Source organism: Falco rusticolus, chromosome 4 (assembly GCF_015220075.1).
Source record: "Falco rusticolus isolate bFalRus1 chromosome 4, bFalRus1.pri, whole genome shotgun sequence".
NCBI classification, from domain to species: Eukaryota; Metazoa; Chordata; class Aves; order Falconiformes; family Falconidae; genus Falco; species Falco rusticolus.
In genome coordinates, this window is record NC_051190.1 from 33,174,694 (window position 1) to 33,197,969 (window position 23,276).

The 23,276-nt window shown below is 39.9% G+C and overlaps 2 protein-coding genes and 1 long non-coding RNA gene across 4 annotated transcripts; 2 read left to right on the forward strand and 1 right to left on the reverse strand.

Annotated features, from left to right (window-relative positions):
- Positions 1-1,555: 1,555 nt before the first annotated feature.
- Positions 1,556-22,418, reverse strand: METTL9 (methyltransferase like 9). Its single transcript, XM_037385730.1, is given in 5 exon segments — positions 1,556-2,286; positions 13,457-13,641; positions 14,726-14,935; positions 17,204-17,394; positions 21,867-22,418. Coding segments are annotated over 5 exon segments (966 nt in total). The 5' UTR covers positions 22,041-22,418; the 3' UTR covers positions 1,556-2,080.
- Positions 2,348-9,689, forward strand: IGSF6 (immunoglobulin superfamily member 6). 2 transcript variants are annotated; one of them, XM_037385731.1, is made up of 6 exons: positions 2,348-3,193; positions 4,823-5,173; positions 6,073-6,179; positions 7,322-7,378; positions 8,028-8,086; positions 9,249-9,689. In XM_037385731.1, exons 1-6 carry the CDS (start codon positions 3,127-3,129, stop codon positions 9,343-9,345), a joined length of 738 nt encoding a protein of 245 aa, XP_037241628.1. In that variant the 5' UTR covers positions 2,348-3,126; the 3' UTR covers positions 9,346-9,689. The 2 variants fall into 2 exon arrangements, with proteins under 2 accessions (XP_037241628.1, XP_037241629.1); XM_037385732.1 differs by having other exon boundaries at positions 2,350-3,193; positions 8,028-8,111.
- Positions 14,942-18,239, forward strand: LOC119147131. Its single transcript, XR_005103952.1, has 2 exons — positions 14,942-15,738; positions 17,773-18,239. It is a non-coding gene; the product is annotated as an uncharacterized LOC119147131 (long non-coding RNA).
- Positions 22,419-23,276: the final 858 nt, after the last annotated feature.

Below are 23,276 nucleotides of genomic sequence, written 5' to 3' on the forward strand. Positions count from 1 at the left end.
CAGGTGTAGGTACAGTCCCTTGGGGCTACTCCGAATGTTCAACAGGACTAAGCAGATTTTTGACCCTGTTGAATTTAAGCTTACTCTGTTCACAGCTTTTCCTGTTACTGCTCATGTTTTAGTATTTTAATTCCCTACTCAACTGTAAGAATACTTGTTTAAATAGAGGGAACAAACCAGGAAATCATAGGGAACACTCCCCCCTATATTTACATTGCATCTTCTGTCCTAAAACCTCCCAAAGCTATTACAAACTAAAGACCTAAGTGACAGGACTAAAAGATATGAGACATGAAATGCACAGTCTCTTGTGTGATTCTTAACCTGCAGCACTAAAACACTTAAGTACCTTTGAAGAAGTTTGTCTTACTACATATGTGCTAGATGAAGCTAAATTCATTTAACATTAAGTAACATATTTCCCCACTATTAGATGAGTACAAAAGAGCATAACAAAAAAAAATCCAAAACCAAACCAACAAAAAAATAATTAAGGATTCACTCCAGAGCATACATCGCTCATTTTTCCAACAGATAAATCTGACTCTACTTTGTGCCAAAATTCAACAGCACATGCTGAAACGAGACGATTACTGGGCCTGAATTACTGTTGGGAAAAAACCCCCACAACAGTCAAACCCCTCATCCCATACTAAAGAATACTTAGAATTAGTGTGTATATATATAGAGAGAGATAGATAACTGAGAATAAAAGGCTATTAAATTAGCAAGAGAAATCACTAACCATCAAGCAAAGGAAGTCCAAGGTAAACCTAAAAAGATATGCTGAAGCACTCTACCTGGCATAAGATCACCAATCAAAAAAAAAAAAAACCCAAAACATACACAACTTTTTTAGACTTCAAAAGCAAAAGATAAGTCGGTTCTTTCTTTACTTACCAGCTGATACACAAGCTGAAGTTTCTTTGCTCTATCACACTTACATTCCAAGCAACATAAGATAGACACCTGCCAGTTCTGTACTACTTATGATGCCGCTTGATGTTTTAATGGAAGGTTACATCCCAACTTCCAGAAATTATCCATTTTAAACAGAGTTTTCAAAAAAAGACATATTAAAATAAATGACATTTAGTGTTCCTGAAGAAAAGAACATGTCCCAAGCTAGCAAAGCCTTCAAAATCAGGTTGCTATAGCCTGATCCTCAGAGGCAGTTTGACCCACAAAATTTGCAAGAAACTGCCTGCAAGTTTTTTAAGCTGAAAGCCTTTGGAAACAACTTGGTTAGAAAGTTTGTTACTAAATCCACCAGTTCCAAGTGCAGTTTTGGCAAGTTCTACCATCATCCCTTTAGCTGGAAAATGGCATATGCAAAAGCAATGAGGATTTATGAGGCTTTGAGAAGAACATGAAGGAAACCCAATCAAAAGTGATACATTTTTTGTGGACTATTATCCCTTCAAACAATACTTAAATGCTTTTAAATAAACACAAGGTTGTGCTGCTACTGAGAGCTTGACTCTCAACACAAAGAGCAGTTGCTGCAGACAAGCATGACTGGTTACAAAAACGAACACAAAAGTTAATGCAAAACATCATCTCAAAAAAAGTTTATTAGCATGATTAAAAACATGTGAAGAATGACAGTAAGAGAGAAAGTAACAGCATGGAAGAACATCCATTTCAACAGTTTATATTCAACAAGGCTTGAACTGAATGGGTAACTTTATTGCCAGATTTCTCTTGATTTCTTTAACAACAGTTCACATTGTATCAGTTTCATCATTATTAGGACTATTGCTTTTGTTTGGATCTGATCCCTGTTGCAGGTAAGTATAAAAAAAAATATCCCCCATTACTGCTGGATTGCAAAATGCATTGTTGGTTTAAGAGCTGGTAAAAAAGAAATTCTCAACTGAAGAGTCTGTTTAAAAAACAACCTTTTTTTCCTAATCGCACTACAAAGAAATACATTAGTATTTTGGCCTTTAAATTTCTTACATGGTATTTATTTAGCATGGCAGTCCCCGAATTCCCTCCCTTTAAGTAACCATAAATCAAACCCCTCTTTCAGAGGCTGCTTCTTGTGTTAGATTCTGAAGATTCACTTCATACACGCTTACACTGGCTTGAGAACAAAAACAGCATCATCTAGTACATAGTAGTCATTATACATGTCACCTTCACAGAGGTATGGCAGTCTGGTGAAAGCCTCTATGGCAAAACCAGCTTTACTGAAAACTTCTGGCAGGCTATTCACTTGTTCTTCCCAAGTGTGCCCTTTGATTTCCAAAACTTCTGAGGGTTTTTCCCACTTGCCACCTACTGAGAAAACAGAACAGTTTTGTTTAAATTATTAAAAAAACCAACTTTATTGTGCGTTGCATTTTCTTACAGAAAGCAGATTACACAGATTGTATTCGATTCCACTCCAGATAGGATGTCGGCAAGCCAATTGTAGAGTAAGATCAGTTCAAGTTTTTGCCTATTGTTCAGAAGCAGCTCCTTCTTAAGATTATCTTTTGTTACATTTTTAATTAGCAGTTCCAAGACTGGCTGAAAAGTAATTTCCACTAGTGAGGCTGGTGTTCAGCAGACATGGACAGACAGACAATTTAATGAAGATATTTTCCAGCATTATAAAATCTCTTCTTTATGTCCCCTGTTTGGCCAAAGATGGCTTCAGGTAATTATAGCAAATAAAGCCAGCAAGTTGAAAATCATGATTAGCTGTGAAGCTTCCATTAGTAGACCACCACATTATAATGGGTTGCTACAGAGTATTTGTTCCTCCAGTGGCCACCTACTAGCTGACACAGTAAAGACTGCTTAGGGTCATATAAAACTAAGAAGCCCAACACTCGTAGCATGCTAAAAGCCATGTTGTCATTTGTTATATCCAACAGAATAACCTGAAGGATTACAGGTGCAACTCTCAGAAGTTCAAAATCTAAAATGCTTCACTCATTTTCTGAGTAATGTCATCCGCAAATAACAAATGTTACCTGGTTTGGTCTGTACCTTTAAGCAATTTGCTAAATGCAATAGTAAACACCCTTCTAAACAGGAAGTTCTAAATCTTGTGATGCAGATGGTTCTGCAACTCCAGAGATTTCCTAAGTTCCTCTTCCTTCAAGCAGAATCATTTCAAGAGACACACGAGAAATGGCATCTTTGCGCCAGTTAAAAAATGTGATAATGCTGGCATTTGACTGGATTCTGTACGGTGCTGGTAAGACTTTTTTTTAAACTTCTTCTGTTTTCCCATGTGATAGCAGTTAAACAAGATTGAAAATGCTGTGGTTATGATTTGCAGCATAGCCACAAAGTAAGAGTGGTGAAAAGTTTTGCTGAGAATCAAGCTAACTTCTGCTATCTTCATACAACTTCCAAATTAAGCAACTGTTAGCAAATGCTTTTTCTTCCAAAAGCCTGAAACGCTCCTGTAAGCTATGATTTCTGGGTCAAATACTACTGCGCTTCCCTGCAAAGAATGCTCCAGCAGCATGGTTTCAGTGCAGCTGTGCTTGTTTGGGAGGGTTTGGGAAGTCCAGCAGACAGTATCTACATGAACTGAAGCCATGAGGTCTGCTCTGCAAAGCCACCCAGAGCCCTAGAGTAAGGTAGGAAAGAAGATCAACTGCAGGAGCACAAGCTAACTGCCTTTCACTGTACAGGGCGCAAGTACACCAACAACCTATATTACCACAATCTTCAGATTGCTGTAGCTACTATGGAATGGTTCTGATGTTGATCTGACAGAGTAGTAGAGCTTCATTTTGTTCCTGTAGAAGTCACAGACACTGAATCTGCTTGGAGTTGGTCCATAAAACGCTCAGTGAGAAAAATGCAGGGCCAAGGCTGATTGTCTACCATGGACAGGCTTATAAATTGTGTATCAGCAGTAGATTAAGAGACTTCAGTTTATTTTTCTTTTTATTTGTTATTTTTTAGGAAGTAGAAAAAGGTGCTGTTGAGCTACTACCTTCATTTTCACTGCAGTAATCTCAATCTCCTTGTTTAAATGATTAAGCGGTTTATTTGAATAAAATTAAATATACTAAAACAATATTTAAAATATGGATTTCAATAAGGACTTGGAAAAAAATAATCCCAGACCAGTCACATTAAACATTACATTTCAGTTCCTTAATTAGAATTCTCTTCTCTGATTAACCTTCCCATTTTTTCTGCACACATTTTTAAATGTCAGAACTAACAAGCAATATTATTATCCTTAGAAACCCAGAGTCAATGTATGTGATTAAGTGGAAGACTGTCTAGGAAACTATTATGAATTCTAATCAATGTTATGAAACTCCTAAATTAGAAATGTCTCTATGTCATTTCCACTGCCTGTCATCAGGCTGTCTCACTTGACTCAGATCAGCATCAGTAGAGGAGAGCGAAACCCTTGCAGAACTACTCCATGGAGCATCTACAGTTATGGCACATGATACACACACACTGTCCATTACCCCCCTAAACTCCCAAAACACTCAGGACTAAATCTGAGGCAGGGAACTACACAAAGTACTCTTTCGGTCTTCTCCAGAGCCCAAGACGACATGCACATTATTTCAGATACGTGAATCTTCTCTCCACTTACTCAGAAAAACAGAAACCTAAGCACATTACCACACAGGCAAAACTGTTAAATGAACACATGGGCAAGCTGTAGGTATTGGCTAAAAGAAAAGTTTGCTGGAAACAACCTTAAAAATTTCAAGTTTGAAACACAGTTGTTTTTCCTCCTTTCCTCCCACCTTTTCTTGAATGAACCAGAAGTATCTTATTTTCTTTTACATTGTGCCCTGCTTTATAACTGTCCCTCACATTGCCAATTGTTTACTCTCAACAGGTGCTACAGATATCTGCCGAGTGACTGTAACACAACCCAGATATCAGGAAGCTGACTACTCCATGCACACCGTGTTCCTCACATGCGCTTTCTCTGCTTCTGGATGCTCCTCAACCCCACCTCAAGTTCTATGGTTTCGCTTTTTAACTAATGAACATCAGGATTTGTGTACTCCTGGATGCACAGATCATCAGAAGTACACAGTACATTTATCAGGAAATAATAGTTCACTTCAGATCAATGATCTAACTGTAGATGACAATGCTGTTTATATCTGTGGAATAGCATTTCTAGATTCAAGTTCACCCCATTCTAAACAAACAGGAGATGGAACAGTACTAACAAAGACAGGTCAGTTGATCATTCCTTCTTAGTGAAGTACTCTAAGAAATAAATTCTCTTTCCTAAATATTGTCATTATTTACACTTTCAAGAATGGCATTTAAGATGGAAATACCAACAAAACCGTTAGGAGTAGTATGTCTGTATCAAAATATCAATAGTAAAACCATGGAGGGATTCTACAAATAAGGATCTTAACCTCATTTGCTAATTAGACTGTTCTGTCATATGATGCAAACGACTCTAGAATTCTACAAAAGAAGTTTTGTACTCATGTTATCTAACCACACTCTACATCCTCTTACATAAAAGACTTTAATGGCTATCAGGAAGGAAGTATCAACAGAAAAATGGGAAGTAGAGAAACTGACTTTTAGTGGAAATAGATGCAGCAGAGTACAGGGTCTCAGAACTGGGGATTCACTGGGCCAACCTGAAAAAAGTTTTAGTTCTGAACCTTTGCATCATTTGCCTTCTAGTTAAAAAAAGTGATGAAACTTCATTAACTACATTTCAGTTCTACATACCTAAAATAGCAAAAAACCAAAACAAAACCCTAGCTGGATTATTACTTTCCCTATATTCCTTCCTTCCTTCATCTAATTGCGTTTCTGAACAAAAGCTTTATTCAGATATTCCTTTACGAGAGCAGAAAACTGGATTCCATTCTCTGTCTACCCCTAAAGGAATGGTTCATAATCAAAAATAACAAGTCTCCATTGCCCTTGCAAACATTCCAGGAAACAAGTGATCTCACCGAGGAATTTGGACTGAAAATGAACCAGAAAAATACTGATGGGTGTCAGGTCTTTAATTCCTCAGAGGAAGGGGGCTGAAATGCAGAATTTTAAGAAAATTATGTGAATCAGAAGAACTGTCCTTTATTCTAACACTCACTTTTAATGAAGGAGCAGAGAAGCAGATCAGCAATGGAAAACTCATCTTCATGATCATCGCCTCATCCTTACTGTTTCTATACAGCACTACCGTATTCACATTCTTTGTAGTCTACAAGGTAGGCTCAAAGTGATTTTTCTGATTTTGTTCATTTTTTAAACTGCTTAGATTTACATCTCCATAAGGAGAATAAAAAGACATTCCTAGATTCCATAATTTTTATGATTTAAGTTTTAAAACAGTGGCTAGTTGAAGTTCATATGCTGCACGCATCTGCAAACTCTTGTGTGGCACATACCTGTACTCCCAATAGCAACCAAACTTTCTTTTTTCAGTAAAGTGTCTAAAAGACTAGGTATTCTAAAGTTAAAATTATCCTGAGAGTACTAACCAGCAAGTTGGAGATTATCTATCACAGCACGCTCAAAAAGCAAACCTAGGAAGTACCATCGTAAGTCATCAACTCTTTGTTTCCAGTAAAGGTAATTTATATTTAATGTCAAAGTATCTGTGAGAGCTGCAGTAAAGTTACTGCAGACTGACTTTGCTTGTGTAATGAAATTCTACTCATATACCACACATATACAGATGAGAGACCTTGGTAAAATTTAAAATATCAGAGATTTGGAAGAAGTTTTATGCTTATAGAAAACAAACACATTAAAATGTGCCTCATTAAAAGTTACATAACTACTGAATTTATTTTCTAAAATTGTATCTATTTATTTTTAATCTTGAACAAAATTTGTGTTTAGTTAAAAACAAACATCCAAAGCTGCAACTGGAATCTTTACATAATAATGAGATGCTGACATGAGAATGAGGACTAAGTGCTATAATATGGTGAAATGGTTCTTTGCTGTAGTGATCACTGTCTGAGCATACAGACAGAACAGTCTTTTTCATTTTTGCTTTTCTTTAAATGGGGTCGAGTAGTATGTGGGAAAAATCTTTAAAAATTAAAAACTGGTATCCATGATGCCATTGGTTTATTTTTGAGAATTGGGTAGTGCTTCAGGCAGGTCCCACTGTACTCAAAGCAAAAATACTTGAAACTTCTAGTACCAGAAGCTGAAAAAGGCTTTACATGCTTGGAAAACTTCTGCAATTTTTCCAATGGTATACGCTGATCTAATGAAAGACTTTTACCTACCAACTGATGTTGTAGAAGAGCAATGCTTTTAACTATTCTACCACCTTAGCAGTTGGCTTCTCATCTTATGTTTTAATAATTTTTCATTTTATTATCCCTCCCTCCAGTTAAAACCAAAGCTGCTAAAGAGAAGCGGGAATGAAGACCAAAGACCAGAGAACAGTGTATGTCATCACTTTGTTTGCTTTTTTAGCGATTCGGAGCTTTTTTCCACCCTGCTGTTTTAAAGTATACTGGGCATCAATTTTGTGATTAATCGATGATTCAGTTAAAGAGACATTCAGAGCTGTTAAGGCTTCACCTCAGATTTGCACAAAACTAGTTAATAAATCTACATTTAACCAATTTTAACTGATAATTTATTTTTAATGAATTGGATACAGGACAAAGTCAGTCTATGTAAAGGCCATATCTAATACCATCTTCCTTTAGGTTTTAAGTAAATTCTGTTAGAACTTCTGAAAATAACAAGTTTTGCTATTAATTTTTTGTTTGTTGAAATGGTGCATTCAGGTAACCCCTCATGTATTTAAAACAAGTCTATTAAGAACCTCTATCACCATGTATTCTTGAATAAAAATCAGAAGTTACACTTTTAAATATCCAGTACAGAAGGTATATATGTTAAGAGATGTAATATTAATGCAATTTTAAACCCTACTGCCTGCCAAGGCCAATGTTCTTAAAGTGTTATTAAATAACATTCCCAAAGACATACACAGGGAAAAAAATCAGAATTATAAAAGGTAAAAAAGGATGTCTCCCCCCACTTCAAATGTAGCACTGACCTAAAATATTTTAAATAATTTGCAGAAAATCTGTAGCGGACGAAAAATTTTTCAAGCAATAGCCCAAGAACTTCAAAAGCAGAGGTACGCTGAACACTGCCAACAGCCTGTGAGTACCTATCTCTCCTAAATTTCAATATTGGTAAAAACAGAAGCTGAGTTTTTAGGAGTATACCATTTCTACTTCCTCTAGAAATACATTTTTCTTTTTTTAAAGTTGACACAGGTCTAAACAAAATACTCTGCACAACAGTCAAAGATATTATAAAGCATTCTAAATGCCCATACATTTAAAATTGCATATATATATATGATACTATATACCTTATAGAATGTATGTACATTTAGAAATTAAATGTTCTATTGATTTGTGTTTTGCCAAGAAGATGTCTCAACAAGTGATTCTGGACCGTCTGGTAAAATGCATAGAGTTATTAAGAGTTTGCTTTTGAAAAATACTGCAATTGTAGTTCCCCTTGCTCCCTTAGCCCAGAGTAACTAGCTGACAGAAATGTAACAAAACTGTTGTAAAAGCTCTACAACATTCTTCGACATATTTCCCCCTCCTTCAACATACAGAGCCTAAACTAAGCATTCAACCTCACCAGGTAAAGCCACACAACTTATTTCATCAAATTTATGTCCATGAGTCTTATATGACTATATGACAATAATTTTGCACGTGCCATCTAAGTTACAAAAAACCCCTCACTTTAGCAGTTGTGTATTTGCAAGCAAAGAAAATGGCTTCAAAATCCTGCTTCAAAAATGTTGCTTTTCTTGAGGAACCGTATAAATTTTCCCCTGTTCTGAGCATGCACCACACCACTTCAGAGATGCAAGGAGAAACAAAAGAAATAGAACAAAGTCAAACATTTTTATACATTTTTACTTCATTTATTTCCATATAGCCCCTATTGTTTTCCTCTATGATTACCCCTTTAAAGACTTTCAAGACCCTGTTGACGTGACCCGATTCTTGGTTTGAGCATCAGATATGAACACAGTGAAAATAAGGGCTATGTTTTACTGCCTCTGTGTTCCCTGGAAATTAGGAAAAACCAAGAGGAAAAGAAATACATTTTGAATCCTGTAGATGAGATGTGGACAAAAGCAACTGGATTAAACGGGGAGAAAGGAGTTTACTGAAACAGTAAAGGGATGGAGTTTGCCTCAAAAAGGAAATTCTGTCTTTATAAAAAAAAAGTTCACATCACTAACAAAATACTTCTATATTTTTCCCTAGGATGATGTGGAAGATAACACTGTTTATCAGAACAGATGAGCATGTGTGGCAGTTCAGATTTGTCAGTACTCTTCATGCAAGCAAAAGGGGCAGATGAAAAAGTTAAGCTTCTTTACAGACTTCCTTTGCTTTAAAGGGAGAGGAGAAAAGCTTGCAGGGCAGTGTTCTTCACCCAAAACCAAGTGCACTGTACATTACATTTACATTATATATTACTTCAATTTTCCATTCTGCAAGAACAAGAACCATGGGAAAAGACTTCATCTTTCATAAGATGACTGCTAATGCTTCACAAAAGTTTCCTTTTTCAGTTTAGATTTAATTCTATGTCTTTTTCTCTTTACATAAATTTACATGTATTCCTTTTACATGAATTGAGCATTTGTGAAAGATGTATGATGATTGACAGCAACAGAAAATAAACTCATTTCATAGGTGAAATTCTGGTTTTAGTCATGTTAGTGTGATAGTTATCGATGTACAGGTACACAGATCATTACTGAGCAGCTTAAACAGAGCAAAACTTACGTGTTCTATAGACAAGCAAACAGAAAAAACAGACAGTAGAGATGCATTTACTATCATGGTAAAGCTCGTTTGGGATGGGAGTTCCTTCCTAGCCTATTTATAGAAGGAAAGTAGTGGTCATAGTAAGAAGGTTGCTCCTGCTATACTAAAATTCACATTGCTAGACAGAAACCCCATCTTCCAGTCCTATTATCTGAAGTCAAGACTACCTGGAACACCCACTTTTGCCTCTACATCCCTGTCAACACAGATACAAACACAAACACAGATATTCCATACCTTGAATAGGTAGTATACTATTGTTATCATCATTTAAATAAGCAAGGCTTGGTTTAACCAAATGAAACAGCATTTCTCACTTCAGCGAGATGAGAACTGACAACTGAGACAAAGCAAGGGTCCATCTAGCATAGTACCATGTTCAGCTCAATTTAGCAGCAAGTATTTCTGGGAAGACAGAATCAACACTTTTCTTTTCTTAACCTTCTAATCAATCACAAGGACATTAACATGCTCAACAAGAAATTTTGCACAATCCTAGGCTGCTAGGGTTTACTACTTCTGAAGTATGGCCTCTCTTGACTTTTTATTCTAGAGAAACTTAAACCAGTCTAGTCATATATTATCTAATAATGCCTTTATATAAATGATGTCTATATTAGGAAATACAAAGGATTTTATGGGATACCTACCAAAAATATTGTTATAATAATACATGTTCTTTATGTGACTAGTCTAATATGCTTCATCTGGCTTACTTATCAAATTTAGACATGTGCAATAAGTGCACTACTTTTTGTTGTGGATGTTGAAAATAAAATTCTGAAGAGCCCCAGAAAGTCTATGATTAAGCTACTCTGGACTCTAGGTGTCACTGTAATTCCAGAAACAGTAAGCACAGAAATATATTTCACCTCCTCCTCCACCTTGCTTTGTTCTCTTAACCAGTCACACAGACACTTCTAACAATTACCCTCCCATTACGTTACATGCAATAACTCAAATATCTTGTTTTAATTAAAGCTATTCCTCCATTTCTAGAAACTGATCTATGCACTGATCAACGTTTACCTGCCTCATCTCTTCTCCATTTGTTCCCCCCTCTAAAATTCATAAGTCTCTCTAGGCAGGTCCAAACTGTTTTTAATTAGCTGCTACAAGAAGTTACTTGAGCCATGAAATGTTCTCCTCTTTGAGTGTTCCAACTATTTTTTTTGTTAAATATAAAGCATATGTACATATCTAACACTTTTCAAAATGTATCATCGTGTAGAAAGGCTGAATGAAAATAATGAAATTCCAAAATCATTTTGTACATCATTAAGACAGTCTGGCAGTCTATTTCTTTAGACTAGAGTTAAACAGATCTTAAGTGGGAAGCTTCAGTGGAATGACAGTAACTTTTGTGTGTGCTAACTCATATGGCCCACACCCGTAACAGTAGTAAACAGATAAACTGAGTATGTTTTTAAGTTTCAGAACATATTAAGGGAACAAAACTACCTTAAGCAAAATGACTAATCTGCTACAATTCATCATCACAAACAAAAGTATGACTTTGGTTTACAAGACATCTTACAACACATTTCAACTTTCAACAATAGCAATGACAGAGTTCAACAATCACAGAACAGGTTCCCAGTCCCTTGGGATTTAGAAATTTAACACACTATTCTCCTCCCAGCATACTGTAGGAGATCAATGATGAAAGATTAAGTGCACTTAAAAGTAGTTTCTTCCTTAATTTATCTACCTCCTGTTGAGCCAGGAAGTCGCACATGGTCTATCACATGGTTACCCAACAACACACAGAAAAGGGATGTGGGTGCAATAGCGGTTGCAAAACACAATGGCACATAGTTTGAAGGCACACACACAGAAAGCCACCCAATAATTTCACAATTTCTACTTCTGATATGCCAACGAAAGGCTAGAATGATACTGCTGTTATTTGGAATTATAAATTTTAGAAAGAGGAAGCCATATTGTTCCACATTATAGGAACAAGAAGCTATAACTAAATATGCCTGATATACTACACAGATGTGTTAAGTCAACCCCCCCCATCTCATTTAAGACTTACTACTTTTCAGAACAGTTACAAAATTATATGCTCAAACACTGTACTTTAAGCAATTCTTCATCTGACAGCACTGTTTCTGTACTTAAAACCTCCCCCCCTTCCTCTTCCCACCAAATCACCACTGGTGTATAAAAAGAGAAAAAGAGATTTGGTGCATTTTTGATTGCCCAAATGTTAAGGTTATTAGTTCTGTATTTTCTAGGCATACATGCCTTGCCACAGACAAGTCTTAATACTCAAGGAGAGCCAGTGTCCAAATGATGACTGATGAACACCAGCCTTCTGGAATTCAAACTACCTTTACAGTGCCTCAGCCTGAATCCACAATCATAGACAGACACGTAAAAAAAGGTTTCTAGGCTCTTTTGAAGCTTAGTTGTAAGGACAGATTCATTTGCAAATCTCTCATATGCTTCTTTAAAATGCAACTAGGGGAAATAATGGGAGTTTTGGCACTAATTTTACTTTTTTATTCCAGCTACTAATACAATATAAATAGTGGCTGATGCTTTGTATTACTAGACTGTCCTGGTTTCCACTGGGATAGTTACTTTTCTTCTTAGTAGCTGGTACAACGCTGTGATTTGGATTTAGCATGAGAATAATATTGATAACAGAATGATGCTTTAGCTGTTGCCAAGTAGTGCTTACTCTAAATCAAGGACTTTTCAAGTTTCCCATGCTCTGCCAGTGAGCAGGTGCACAAGAAGCTGAGATGGAGCAGAGCCAGGACCCAAACTAGCCAGAGGGATATTCCATACCACAGAATGTCACGCTCAGCACATAAACTGGGGGGAGATGGCGAGGGCCTGCTGATCGCTGCTCAGGGTCTGGCTGGGCATTGGTCAGCAGGTGGCAGGTAGTTGCATTGTGCATCGCCTGGTTTTTTTCCCTTTAGGTTTTATTCTTCTCTCCTCCTCATTACAATTATTTTTATTTTATTTAATTTTCATTATTAAATTGTTCTTAACTCAACCCACAAGTTTTACCTTTTTCCTGATTCTCCTCCCCATCCCACTGCAGGGGGGGGTGGTGGCACACTGTGGGAGTGAGTGAGCAAGCAGCTGTGTGGTACTTAGTTGTTGGCTGGGGTTAAACCATGACCACAGGGGTCTACAGTTTACTTTGAGAGCTCATGTTGGAAAGTGAACATTATCTCCCTATGAATTTTTAGGTGCGGTTCATCTGGAACACTTGACACAGCTTGACCTGAACTGCTCTATTCAGCATTACAGACAGTTCTGATGGTTTTCCTGAGTCAGTCACTAGAGACAACTGGGGTTACCTATATGACAGCAGCAGAGGGCCCTAATCAGAGATCAGTTTTCCCATGTTGCTCCAACACAGCTCGAATGTGGCAATCTGCAGAACAGGATATGTAACTTCAATATTTGAGCTTTTTGTTGGTGCCAACAACCTATGTTGGGGAATTAAGAAAACTGCTGACATCATGTGGCCTATTTACCTATAAATTCAGACTTCTGAACATGCACAAATACAAACATGCCAATTATTTATTATACATTTAATTTGGGATACTATATCCTACAAGTTTTTTTCTTTACCTACCTAAACAGCTATTAATCTGTGTACTTACCATTTTCCACATAGGGGTGAAATGGCAGAACTAATGCTAGAATGACTCTGCCTCTAGTTGGCTCCAGTACACTTCTAATATCTTTTAATACAGTCAGTGGTTGATCACAGCGATCCAGCAAATTCAAACAGCTGATAACATCATACTGAAATCCTGTGTTTTGCCACTCATTTATACCAAGCACCCTACAAAGGGAAAAAGAAAGAGATACAGTCTTAAACACAAGCTAAGTTCAGAGAGAACCACTGAAAACAAAAATTCCGTGTGGATATGTTGATAGTACAGGTAAGGTCAGCTACCTAGGCAGCGAGAAGAGACAGACATGATGCTTCTGGTCTTTTGGAAAAGAAAACTAAATCAACAATGGGCATGGCTATATATCCAGCCTTATGAACCTTCATATTGTCTTACAATCACCAGTCAATAAAAGGAGACAAAAATCAAAACGCTAAGTATTTTAAAAAGACGTGTTGTCCTAGAGAAGAATTTTCAGTTTTATTCAAGGAACAACAAAGGTGCAATAGGATAAATGGCTTGCATTCTATCCACTCTGACTTACCACTGTGCAAACCTGGACTGCAAAGCAGCTGTTATGTTTCCACTCAAAGACAGCTGAAGAAAAGAAACCTATAGTTTCTTCATTCTTTGGGTTGAAATCTAGGGATATAGTGCCTGAAATACTCACCATTACTCAACAAGACTAGATTTACTGCCTGCAGGAACCTCCAGGAGCTGCGACGAGTACATGAACAAAGTTCTGAAAGTGCTGAGGTTTTTGTTATTAAGTATTAATTCAGTCTTAACAGCTGGAGCTAAGCATAGCAAGAATAAAGATTGTCTGTACTGTGGGATTAGACAGACACAGATTATTGAGGTATCCCTATTACCAGGATTTAGTTTGCTTTTTCTGCAGTACCTGTGTCTTCCTCTTAGAATTTTGGACAGTTCAGATAGACTGTTCATCGGAATTTCATCTTTCTGACTCCCTTGATTAAAGCAATTTATGCAAGCTATGAAGAAAGAGATTTCAAAACTGTTATTACCTATTTTGTCTTAACTGATATAGGGAATATCCACGTAACAAAAGTACTGGTAAGAGGGAACATCAGATGTGTTTGTTTTCCTGCTTTTGTACAAGATAACCTTTTCCATAATGATCACACAATAGAAGAACTGACTGAAAATACTGAACATGCATTAAATATTACTAATAGATTACCATGCTGTAATGTCTGATATAAAGGATGTAGGAAGCATTCAGTACAATACCTGTATTTCTTCTTCTGAAGCTGCCATATCATAGTTTCAGACAATTCAGTGGCATAGATTTCTTCAAAGTGAGGACTCATGACTTTTGTGACTTCTCCATCCCCAGCCCCTAAATCAAGAAGTCTGTGGGACTTCCATTCTGGATTTATTTTAAGCAGTCTTTGAAATTGTTCTGGGGAAAACACAAACATTGAACCCCTTCCAAGCAACCTGAAATGTAAAAACAAGAAATGACCAATTTTGTACGAACTTTAACGGGAAGGACAATGAAGCGATTTAGAATGTGCTTTGGCAGCAACCAGTCACACATAATAGTAGACAAGGTCACTGCCCAGATAAATTTTAAATCTAGTTCAACTTGCCTTGCACTTGTCAGAGATCAAACACATAGCCACATGCAGTTACAGTGGTTAAGACTTCAGGAGGAATGTGATTAGGTAAGGAAGAGCTCATGGGGTGCAGCTCAAGAAAATGATCACATAAAAAAAAAAAAAAAAAAAAGAGAGGAGGAGGGAGAGAAAGGGAGGGAAAGATAAAGGCTGAACCTTATTTGTCACATTTGCAGATTTGAATCTCTGCCACCTACCTTGAAAAAGAAAAAAGATAAAATAACAGAAGAAATAAAATGGCTGCAGATGCAGAACTATGCACAATGAATGAGGAATAGGATGTAGAACTAGGAGGGAAGCAAGGGAACAGATTTAAAGAAAGAATGGAGGTAACACTGCTGGAGTATCAAAAGATTTTTTTTAATTTTATATTACAACAGCTTTTGCTGCTATCTGCAGATCCTGCATTCAACATGAAGAGCTGTGGAATAGAAAACAGGCAACTCATTAAGGAATGGGGTAGAGGTGACAGTTGGATTCCTTACGGATCAAGTCAGTGACATACCTGCCGTAACTGTTAGAAGACTACACAGTGACAGATTTCAGCTGTCATAGCAGACTTCAGAGGATGAAGAGTTAGGAGAACAAGCAGAGGAAGAAGAACTGGTCAGTAATAGACTGAAGGTAGGTAAATACTATTATTTAAACTAATGTTGGATGGCAGGTTAAAGACAACAAACAAATCTTTTACATTCAAGGAGGCAAAAAAAAAAAAAAAAAAGGTAAACAAAGATAAAAGAATCAGGAATAAAAAAAACTGTGAAAAGGAGGCAGCCTAGGAAAGATTGACCATACTAAAAACAAAGAAACAAATACATAAAACAGAGTATACAAAAGCCATACAGAAAAAACTAACGCAGGATATTAAATGTATAAAAATAAACAGAATACAGCCAATTTAAGTAGGGCCCCCTTGCAGCACAGTTGTGTCAGTCCACACTGCATAATTGGCTCATAGCTATTATTCCTAACAGCACTATGAGGTGTTATTCAAAGCACTGGAGAGCCTTTGAAAAAAAATAGAAGAGAAAGGAGGAAGAGGAGACCAAAGAAACCTTTATATAAAGCTACAAGTAATGAAGAACACCGCAGGGAAGCTCATGAAATCATCTGGTTAGAAATAAGGGAAAGATTATTTTTCTAGCCTTAGCAGACAGCTACTATCCTCATATCAGACTGTGCAGAAGTATGTAGTGTGCGCAGAGGTGGGGATGGTGGAGAAATCAGGTAAATGTAACAAAATGCATACTTTCCTAAGGTCAAAATTGATAGCTGTTAAACATACGTCTGAATGGGTTGACAAGAGCAAAAAAAGGCACTGTTTTTTGGAAGAAATACTAAAGCACCCACAAACAGCTAAACTCCCCTGCAGTCACAAAAGAGATGGATGCAATAACACTAGGAGAATATTGGTTTATAAGCTTCTCTTTTCCTGCCTTCCTGATGTTTCATCACTCAAACACGCTACATCAGAAGTTACCTGTTCAAGTACAGCTTACACACAAATTGAGGTGAACTTAAGTTTTACAGAGTAAGAGAAAGGACAAAATTCTGTTCCACATTAGTGTTATCAGACACAACACTCAGCCAGCTTCTGCACTGTTTAGAAATCCGCCTAGGTTTGCTAGTGGTTGTGCACACACTCTCTAGTAGAAGAGTTTTAGATGCAATACAAAACTGACTGGATACTGCCACCTTCAACGAGGACAATCGCAACAGCAACCAAGGCAGTAGGTAAAGGGCAAGGTCGGGGAGGAGGGTGAGGAAAGAAGCAGAGAAAGAGACAAGAGAACACTCTTACTCAGAAGGAAATTAATACAGGTAATGGTTATAAAATACAATTAAAGTCCTCTGACTGTCCTTATTAATTGCCATTACCTCCTCTGTGCCCCCATACTGGAAATGGTATTCTTCAATTCAAAGGGTTAGGTGTGAAGAAGCACAGTAGGGCATTTTCAGATCTGTTAGGCTGGCCAAGGGAAAAACTACATATTTAAGAAAAGCTGACAGATCAAGGGGTAGGACTAAAGACTTGAGAACTCTAAATCCAAACTCTATTTAGTTTACCTAAGATTGAGTTTTCACTTACCCATTGATAGATGTTCTAGACATAAGAGGCTAAAAAATTGAGGACACAAAAGAGTGATAGAGCTGGATAAACAGCCAGCCTGATTTCTCAATGCTGTTGTTTAAGAAGATCTGTGTTCCTTGGTCAAGGTAACTCTGGACAAAAATAGGCTGAAGGGATTCAGACAACTGTTCTGTGTTGCAGACATACCACTAGAGAAAGAGATAAAGGATCATTAAGAAGTTCAGCAATATAAAACCAGAAGTAGTTAAAACAAATTGAATACATGGAAGGCTATTATTAATTTCCATAAATACAAAAAGTTAGGTTTACCTACAGACTTTTTAACAAGCTCCTGGATTAATTAACTTAGAATTGAATTGCAATCAAGTGAGGACTGATTACTTGCTAAGAAACAATGCTTTTAATTTTTGTCTCAATTACTACCTGTACTTTGAAGAACTCTACAGAGTAAATTCCCTAGAAAAGCAAAACAGGTCCTCTGTGGAACAGCACCATGCTAATAAATAGTATTAAGCGGGATAACATTGTTTTCGCTCTCTACCAACTCATTCTCAACTTTTCCCTAGGCATCCTCTGGAAAGAAATCAGCGAGGAGGTATTTGCAATATTTTTCCAGGAAAAGGAGATAAGAATCCAATCAATACTTTATACCACTGCTTGTCTGTCTACAGCACTGCTGGACTACGTTTCTTCACTTACCAGTACCAACAAGCAGGTCCACAAGTCTTTCAAACAATTATGTTTATGTGGCTGCCTCCCAGCATCTCTACTAAACAAAGGAGCAGGTTCCCACACTAGGAAGCCATCAGTATCAGCTGAAAGGCTATATTTCATATTGGTAAAATCTAAGCCCAAGCCAAAAGGAGCCAATTATTCCCTTCAGCTTGTGTTACCTGGTAACAACCACTCCTATACAAACTAACCTACTTTGGTATACAAGCTATTGTTCAATTAATTCTAAAGAAAAGTGAACCACTCCTTTCTTGGTATCAAATGTAGCTGGAAAAGTAATAAACCATACAATATCCTACTATTTTACTACCCATGTGTAAGGCATACCTAAACTCCTTTTTTAATACTTGCTTTACATAATTTTAAATGCAAAAGACTTGTGCAAAACAAGGCAAACGTTAGAAATTCTGGTATTTAGAACCCTCACAGCCACCCTCTGCACCTCCAGCAAATGCTCTAATGCTGCAGGATTCTGGAATATTAGCAGTGATAATAAATTCAAAAGGTTGTTCATTACTAGCTTGCAATGCCAAGCTAAAAATCCCCTCCACTCAACATGCAAAGTTACACGAAAAAGTTTTAAAATGCAATTTTAATTAAGAACATTGCTATTATTTTTCACTCTCCTACACCTACGCAGAGTTATTGTCAGACCTTCTCACAGAATCTCTAATGCCATTCTGTCTTGTGTTCTAATATCAAGAATTATTCCCTACAGCTAACACTCTCGTATCTCCCCCTCAGATCTTGCAATAATGTTCCTTAATCTGGCTGCATGTTGTATTGTGTAGATAGGGAGTTGTAAGTATCTTCAAAAGAGAAACGGAGAGTTTATTAACAGCATCTTGTCAAAATGCATGTAGAAAGGACAGCAGTCAGGTGGACGAACTCCCCAACACTTTTAAGAACTTTTAAGACCTAGGACTGTGTCTATAGCCATACTATGCAAATGCATGCTGACACCCTGATCCGTTCACATTTGTTGTACCTTGTCAAGGGGAGAACAGTCACTTAATGCATGTTTGCACAGTGTCAGCACAATGGGACTTCCAGTCACTACTGTAATTCAAATAATAATGGACAGGATTGTAATTCCAGTGTCCTGCTGCTTCACAGTGACAGTGCCAACAAGCAGAGGGAGTACACAGCCGCACCAAGATCATTATGACAGATTCATAAAACAGGGCTCCATTAAACACTGACCGAACCACAAGTAGCAAGGGACCATCAAGACCCTCAGCCAGGAAGCGAACATACGCCTGCTTAGGTTTACTTTGAAACCACTTTCTAATGGGATACATTTCTGGCAGAATCAGCTCTCAACTGCCACTTTCAAACACAGTGGTAGGTAGCACAGTCAGTCAGCCTTTCCTCTAAAAACCTGATTTTGAGCTAGTCTGTACCACATGATAGAGCCTGGCACAAGGATCCCCAGACTGCTGATTTACCCATTTCTTTTCTCACTGTAGCGCAGTGCTAGGTATAGGGGAGAAGCTGCATAGTCCAGGGATACCTAAAAGGGATCCCTGGTGAGTCATGAAAAACCACCAGCCTGCATACTTTGTCTACACATCTTCAGAAGCCAATTTCAAGAGGCCTGGCAGAAGTGAACAATCCAGAGGAGCTGAGGAGAACACCAGGATAGGTATCTGGTTAATTTGTGAGGCTGCTGCCTTGTTACACCGAACACGTTTGGGGTGGCTCAAATGATCTACCTTTTCCAGTGTATTGTCATTTTCAATCCAGAAGAAAATGTATCCAACTATCAAAGCTTTGGGAAACACAGGCTTTGTTTCCATTAGCAATATGACTATAGGTATGCTGTACCTGAGCTCATACACCTTGGCTCTGCCCTGAACTGTCATCTGTTGTTCCAGGATCAGACCATGGAAACCAACAGTTCTACATGTCTTTTAAGACACCTAAATATTGATGTATCTTGCCATAACCACTGGCAGAATGATGATGGTGATAACTGTGAGAAAAGAAGCTTGTTCCAGAAATAACGTACTGCTCACTGACCTCTTTAACTTCTTCATGGTTAATCTTGCCAGTAAGTTTATTGGCAACTACCTACATAACAATAGATATACATAATAATAACAGAAAATAATAGCAAACTATAAAAAGTGAAAAAATCAAAAGAAAAGGCAACACAGGACAAAACCAATGCAAATTTCAAATGACAAAACCTGTGCAAAACAGCTTAGTTCTGCGAACTACTTCCAGAATTTTCTTCCATGTACAATATATGAAGAACCCTTTTCAGACCACCAGCTTCATGACAGAAAGTGTATCAATGCCTTACAGCATAACAGTAGAAAACCTACAGCAGAAAAATCTTGAAAGAAATTAAGAACTTCGTTATAATAAAGATTACAATTATTGACAACTCTTGCTTAATATTAGTGAAAGGAAGAAAATGTTTCTTTTAGATAATTATGTAAAACTGATGAAGTCAGTAGAACTGTGGAAAGTACCTGGGCCTCAACATTACAAGTAACCCCACAAACTCAGTAATCATAAAATCTTACTAATAATCAATACTTTAGGGTTAAAATATAGATCAAATAAATTAGAAAAGGAGAGTATGTATAAGTATACAGTATATAAGTATAAAGTATACAGACCATCCACCTGTGAATGACATAATCATCTCCATAACACACTTCCTTGGTTGAACTTATCTTTCTAGTACAGCTTTTAAACAAGACAAAAGACTTTCAGATTTTCTTCGTTCACCAGAAGTTCTTTCTGTAAATCTAAATTCTGCATCTCTTTGTACTTAGGTACTGAACGATCCAAACTGTGGTCATTAAATCCCAGCAAACACAAGAATCAGTAGCAAGATTCTGGGTGTCAGTGCCCACCCAGAACACTAAAAAGCTTGAGTAAGGAAAAGCTGAAGAATTATGGGGCATAAATATGTTCTTCCCCTGTAGAGCAGTTCTCAAGTATTTATGCTATGTCTTCTTCATTAGCTCGGCTCTGTATATTTTTACTTATACTAAGTCAGTATCTTCTGTCAGACTATGTGTTTTTATCAGCCCTTCTGAACTCCTGTCAAGAGTTTCAGCAGCATTTTGGTAAAATGTAGCGCACCTCTGAACACGTTCCCGATGCAGCCCTATCGCACCCCCATGACACTGCCAGGGTACAGTCCCTAACTCCGCCACAAAGTACTAATCCATGTGCCTACACCGGCCAAACATAGCACTAACCTTTCACCGCGCCGTATCACATCGCAAACTCATCTCCAGTTTGCCACCTAACACCGTTCCCAGGCCGCCGTAAGCTTCGCAGCTTCCCGGCTGCTCACTTTTAATTTCCTCTAGACACACCAGCACTAATTAAAACCGCCTCTGCGATTACTACCCCCACTCCCCACCACCTGCAAACTTCACCCGGCCAGAGCCCGCCAGGAGAAGGCAAACCGGCGGCGGGCAGCCCCGGCAGCCGTCCGACACCCCCGAGGCCGGTGTGGGGACACGGCGCCTGCCACCCGTCTCGCCGGGCTCGCTGCGACACCCCCCGCGGCAGGCACCCGAGCCCCCCGTCCCGGCCGCCGGCCCCCCGCGGCTGGGCGCCCCCGGCACCTCAGCGCCCCCGGCCGCGTCCCGCAGGGCGGGCAACACGGCAACTTTTCCGCGGCAGGACCGAGCCGTTCCCTCTCTTTGTCTGGCGCTGCCCGGCGCGGTGCCCCCCTCAGCCCGCAGCCCGCCCCGATCCCCGCCCCGCGGCGGACGGTACCTCAGGGCGCCCCGGCGAAACGAGGAGCCCCGGCCCGGTGCCCGCGGCGGAGCGCCCGGGGTGTGGGGGGTGTGGGGGGACCCGGGGACCCCCCGCCCAGCCCGGCCCGCGGGCACGGGGAGGGAAGGCGGGTGGGGGAGGGGAGGGGCGGGAAGGGCGGCTGCCTCTGGGGCTGTACCTGGTGGTTCTCCCTGGCGCCCGGGGCTGGCTGGCTGTGGCTGCCCATCATATTCACGTAGAGGGACCTGGATAAAGGGCTCCTCAGGTACCTGGCAGGGCCAGACCACATCCTCCTCCTCAGCACCCACAGGAACAGGGTGTAGCAGCCCAGCCAGCCCAGCCACAGTCTCATCGGGGAAGGGGCGCGGAGTCACCCCCTCCCGCTGCCGCCGCCTCCCCTCTCCATGGCAGCGGCGGCGCCGGCAGCACGCAACTCGCCCAGCTCGGCGCGGCTCCCCTCCGGGGCCCCGCACACACGCTCGGGGCGGAACGCGCGGCGCCGCGGCAGCGGGGCCCGGCCGGACGGCTTCACTGCGACACGCCGGGGCCTGGCGCGCACCCGCTCCCTCCCTTTCTCTCGCCAATCACGGAGCGGGCGGGGCCGTGGGGCGCCGCTTTCAAACCCGAGCGGGGCAGCTGGCGGCGGCAGCTACCCGCCCCCGCCGTCGGCACCCTCCTCCCGCTCCGCTCCGGTCACCGGCGGCGGCCGCCCACGGGCACCCCCTCAGCGGGGCTCCGCCGCGCTCTCAGCGGGCACGTGCTTGGCGCCGCCCTGCCACACGCGCTGCGCGTGCGCAGAGTGCCCTGGGCGGGAGCGCGGGGCGCGGCGGCCGCGGCGCTGAGGGAAGGGCGGCCGGTCCCGGTGGGCGCTCGCTGTGCCTGCCGCGCTCCCGGCTCCTAATTTGGCATCGCCCGCTCACCGCCTTGGTAGCTCAGGTTAACCTTAGTCCAAAGGGCCTCCCTGGAATTAGTGCCGTTCATTCAAAATTTTGCGAAGAGTTCACCAACCAGAGAAACTCTGGGCTGCTGCAGCAGTAATGCTGGAGGATGGAGGTGGTGCTTGGCCTTGAGCTGTGCTTGGTTCCATGATCTTCAGGTTTTCCTGTACACAGACGTTTTGAGGCCAATAAGCACAGAGGCAATGAGATTCCTAAAAAAACCTAAACCACGGTCATTTAAGGATAAATTGGGTCATTACAGGGTTTACCCTTTAAAAGGGACTTCTACCTGCAGATGAAAGGCTACAGCTGAAACACAAAATTTGCCTTCACACCCTCAGACATTGCTATTCTTGTAAATAACTATTTTGCAATGGCTCAGTTAAACCTTACTGCTCATGTGGAATTTCCGCAACATTTTATTTTATAAAGCCTTTACAAAGCTCACGGCCTGGGCTCTGCAGCAGGAGCATGGGTCACTGCACAGGAGGATCTAAGGCCCTTGGGCCAGGATTTTCTTTGCTGAAGCTGTGGGATGTGCATGCAGAGGAAGTAGAAGTCATCGTGTGGGCAGGGAAACAAGGAGCTTCAGCCTCCCCCATCCTATTTCTACGCATGGGGATGCAGCGGGCTGTAAGGGAGGCTAGTGG

Bases quoted from the DNA above. Each gene is read 5' to 3' on its own strand.
- IGSF6 (XM_037385731.1), top strand. From the start codon at position 3,127: ATGGCATCTTTGCGCCAGTTAAAAAATGTGATAATGCTGGCATTTGAC. The intron at 3,194-4,822 runs GTAAGACTTTTT...TACTCTCAACAG, and splicing joins CTGGATTCTGTACGGTGCTG to GTGCTACAGATATCTGCCGA. The intron at 7,379-8,027 runs GTATGTCATCAC...AATAATTTGCAG, and splicing joins ACCAAAGACCAGAGAACAGT to AAAATCTGTAGCGGACGAAA.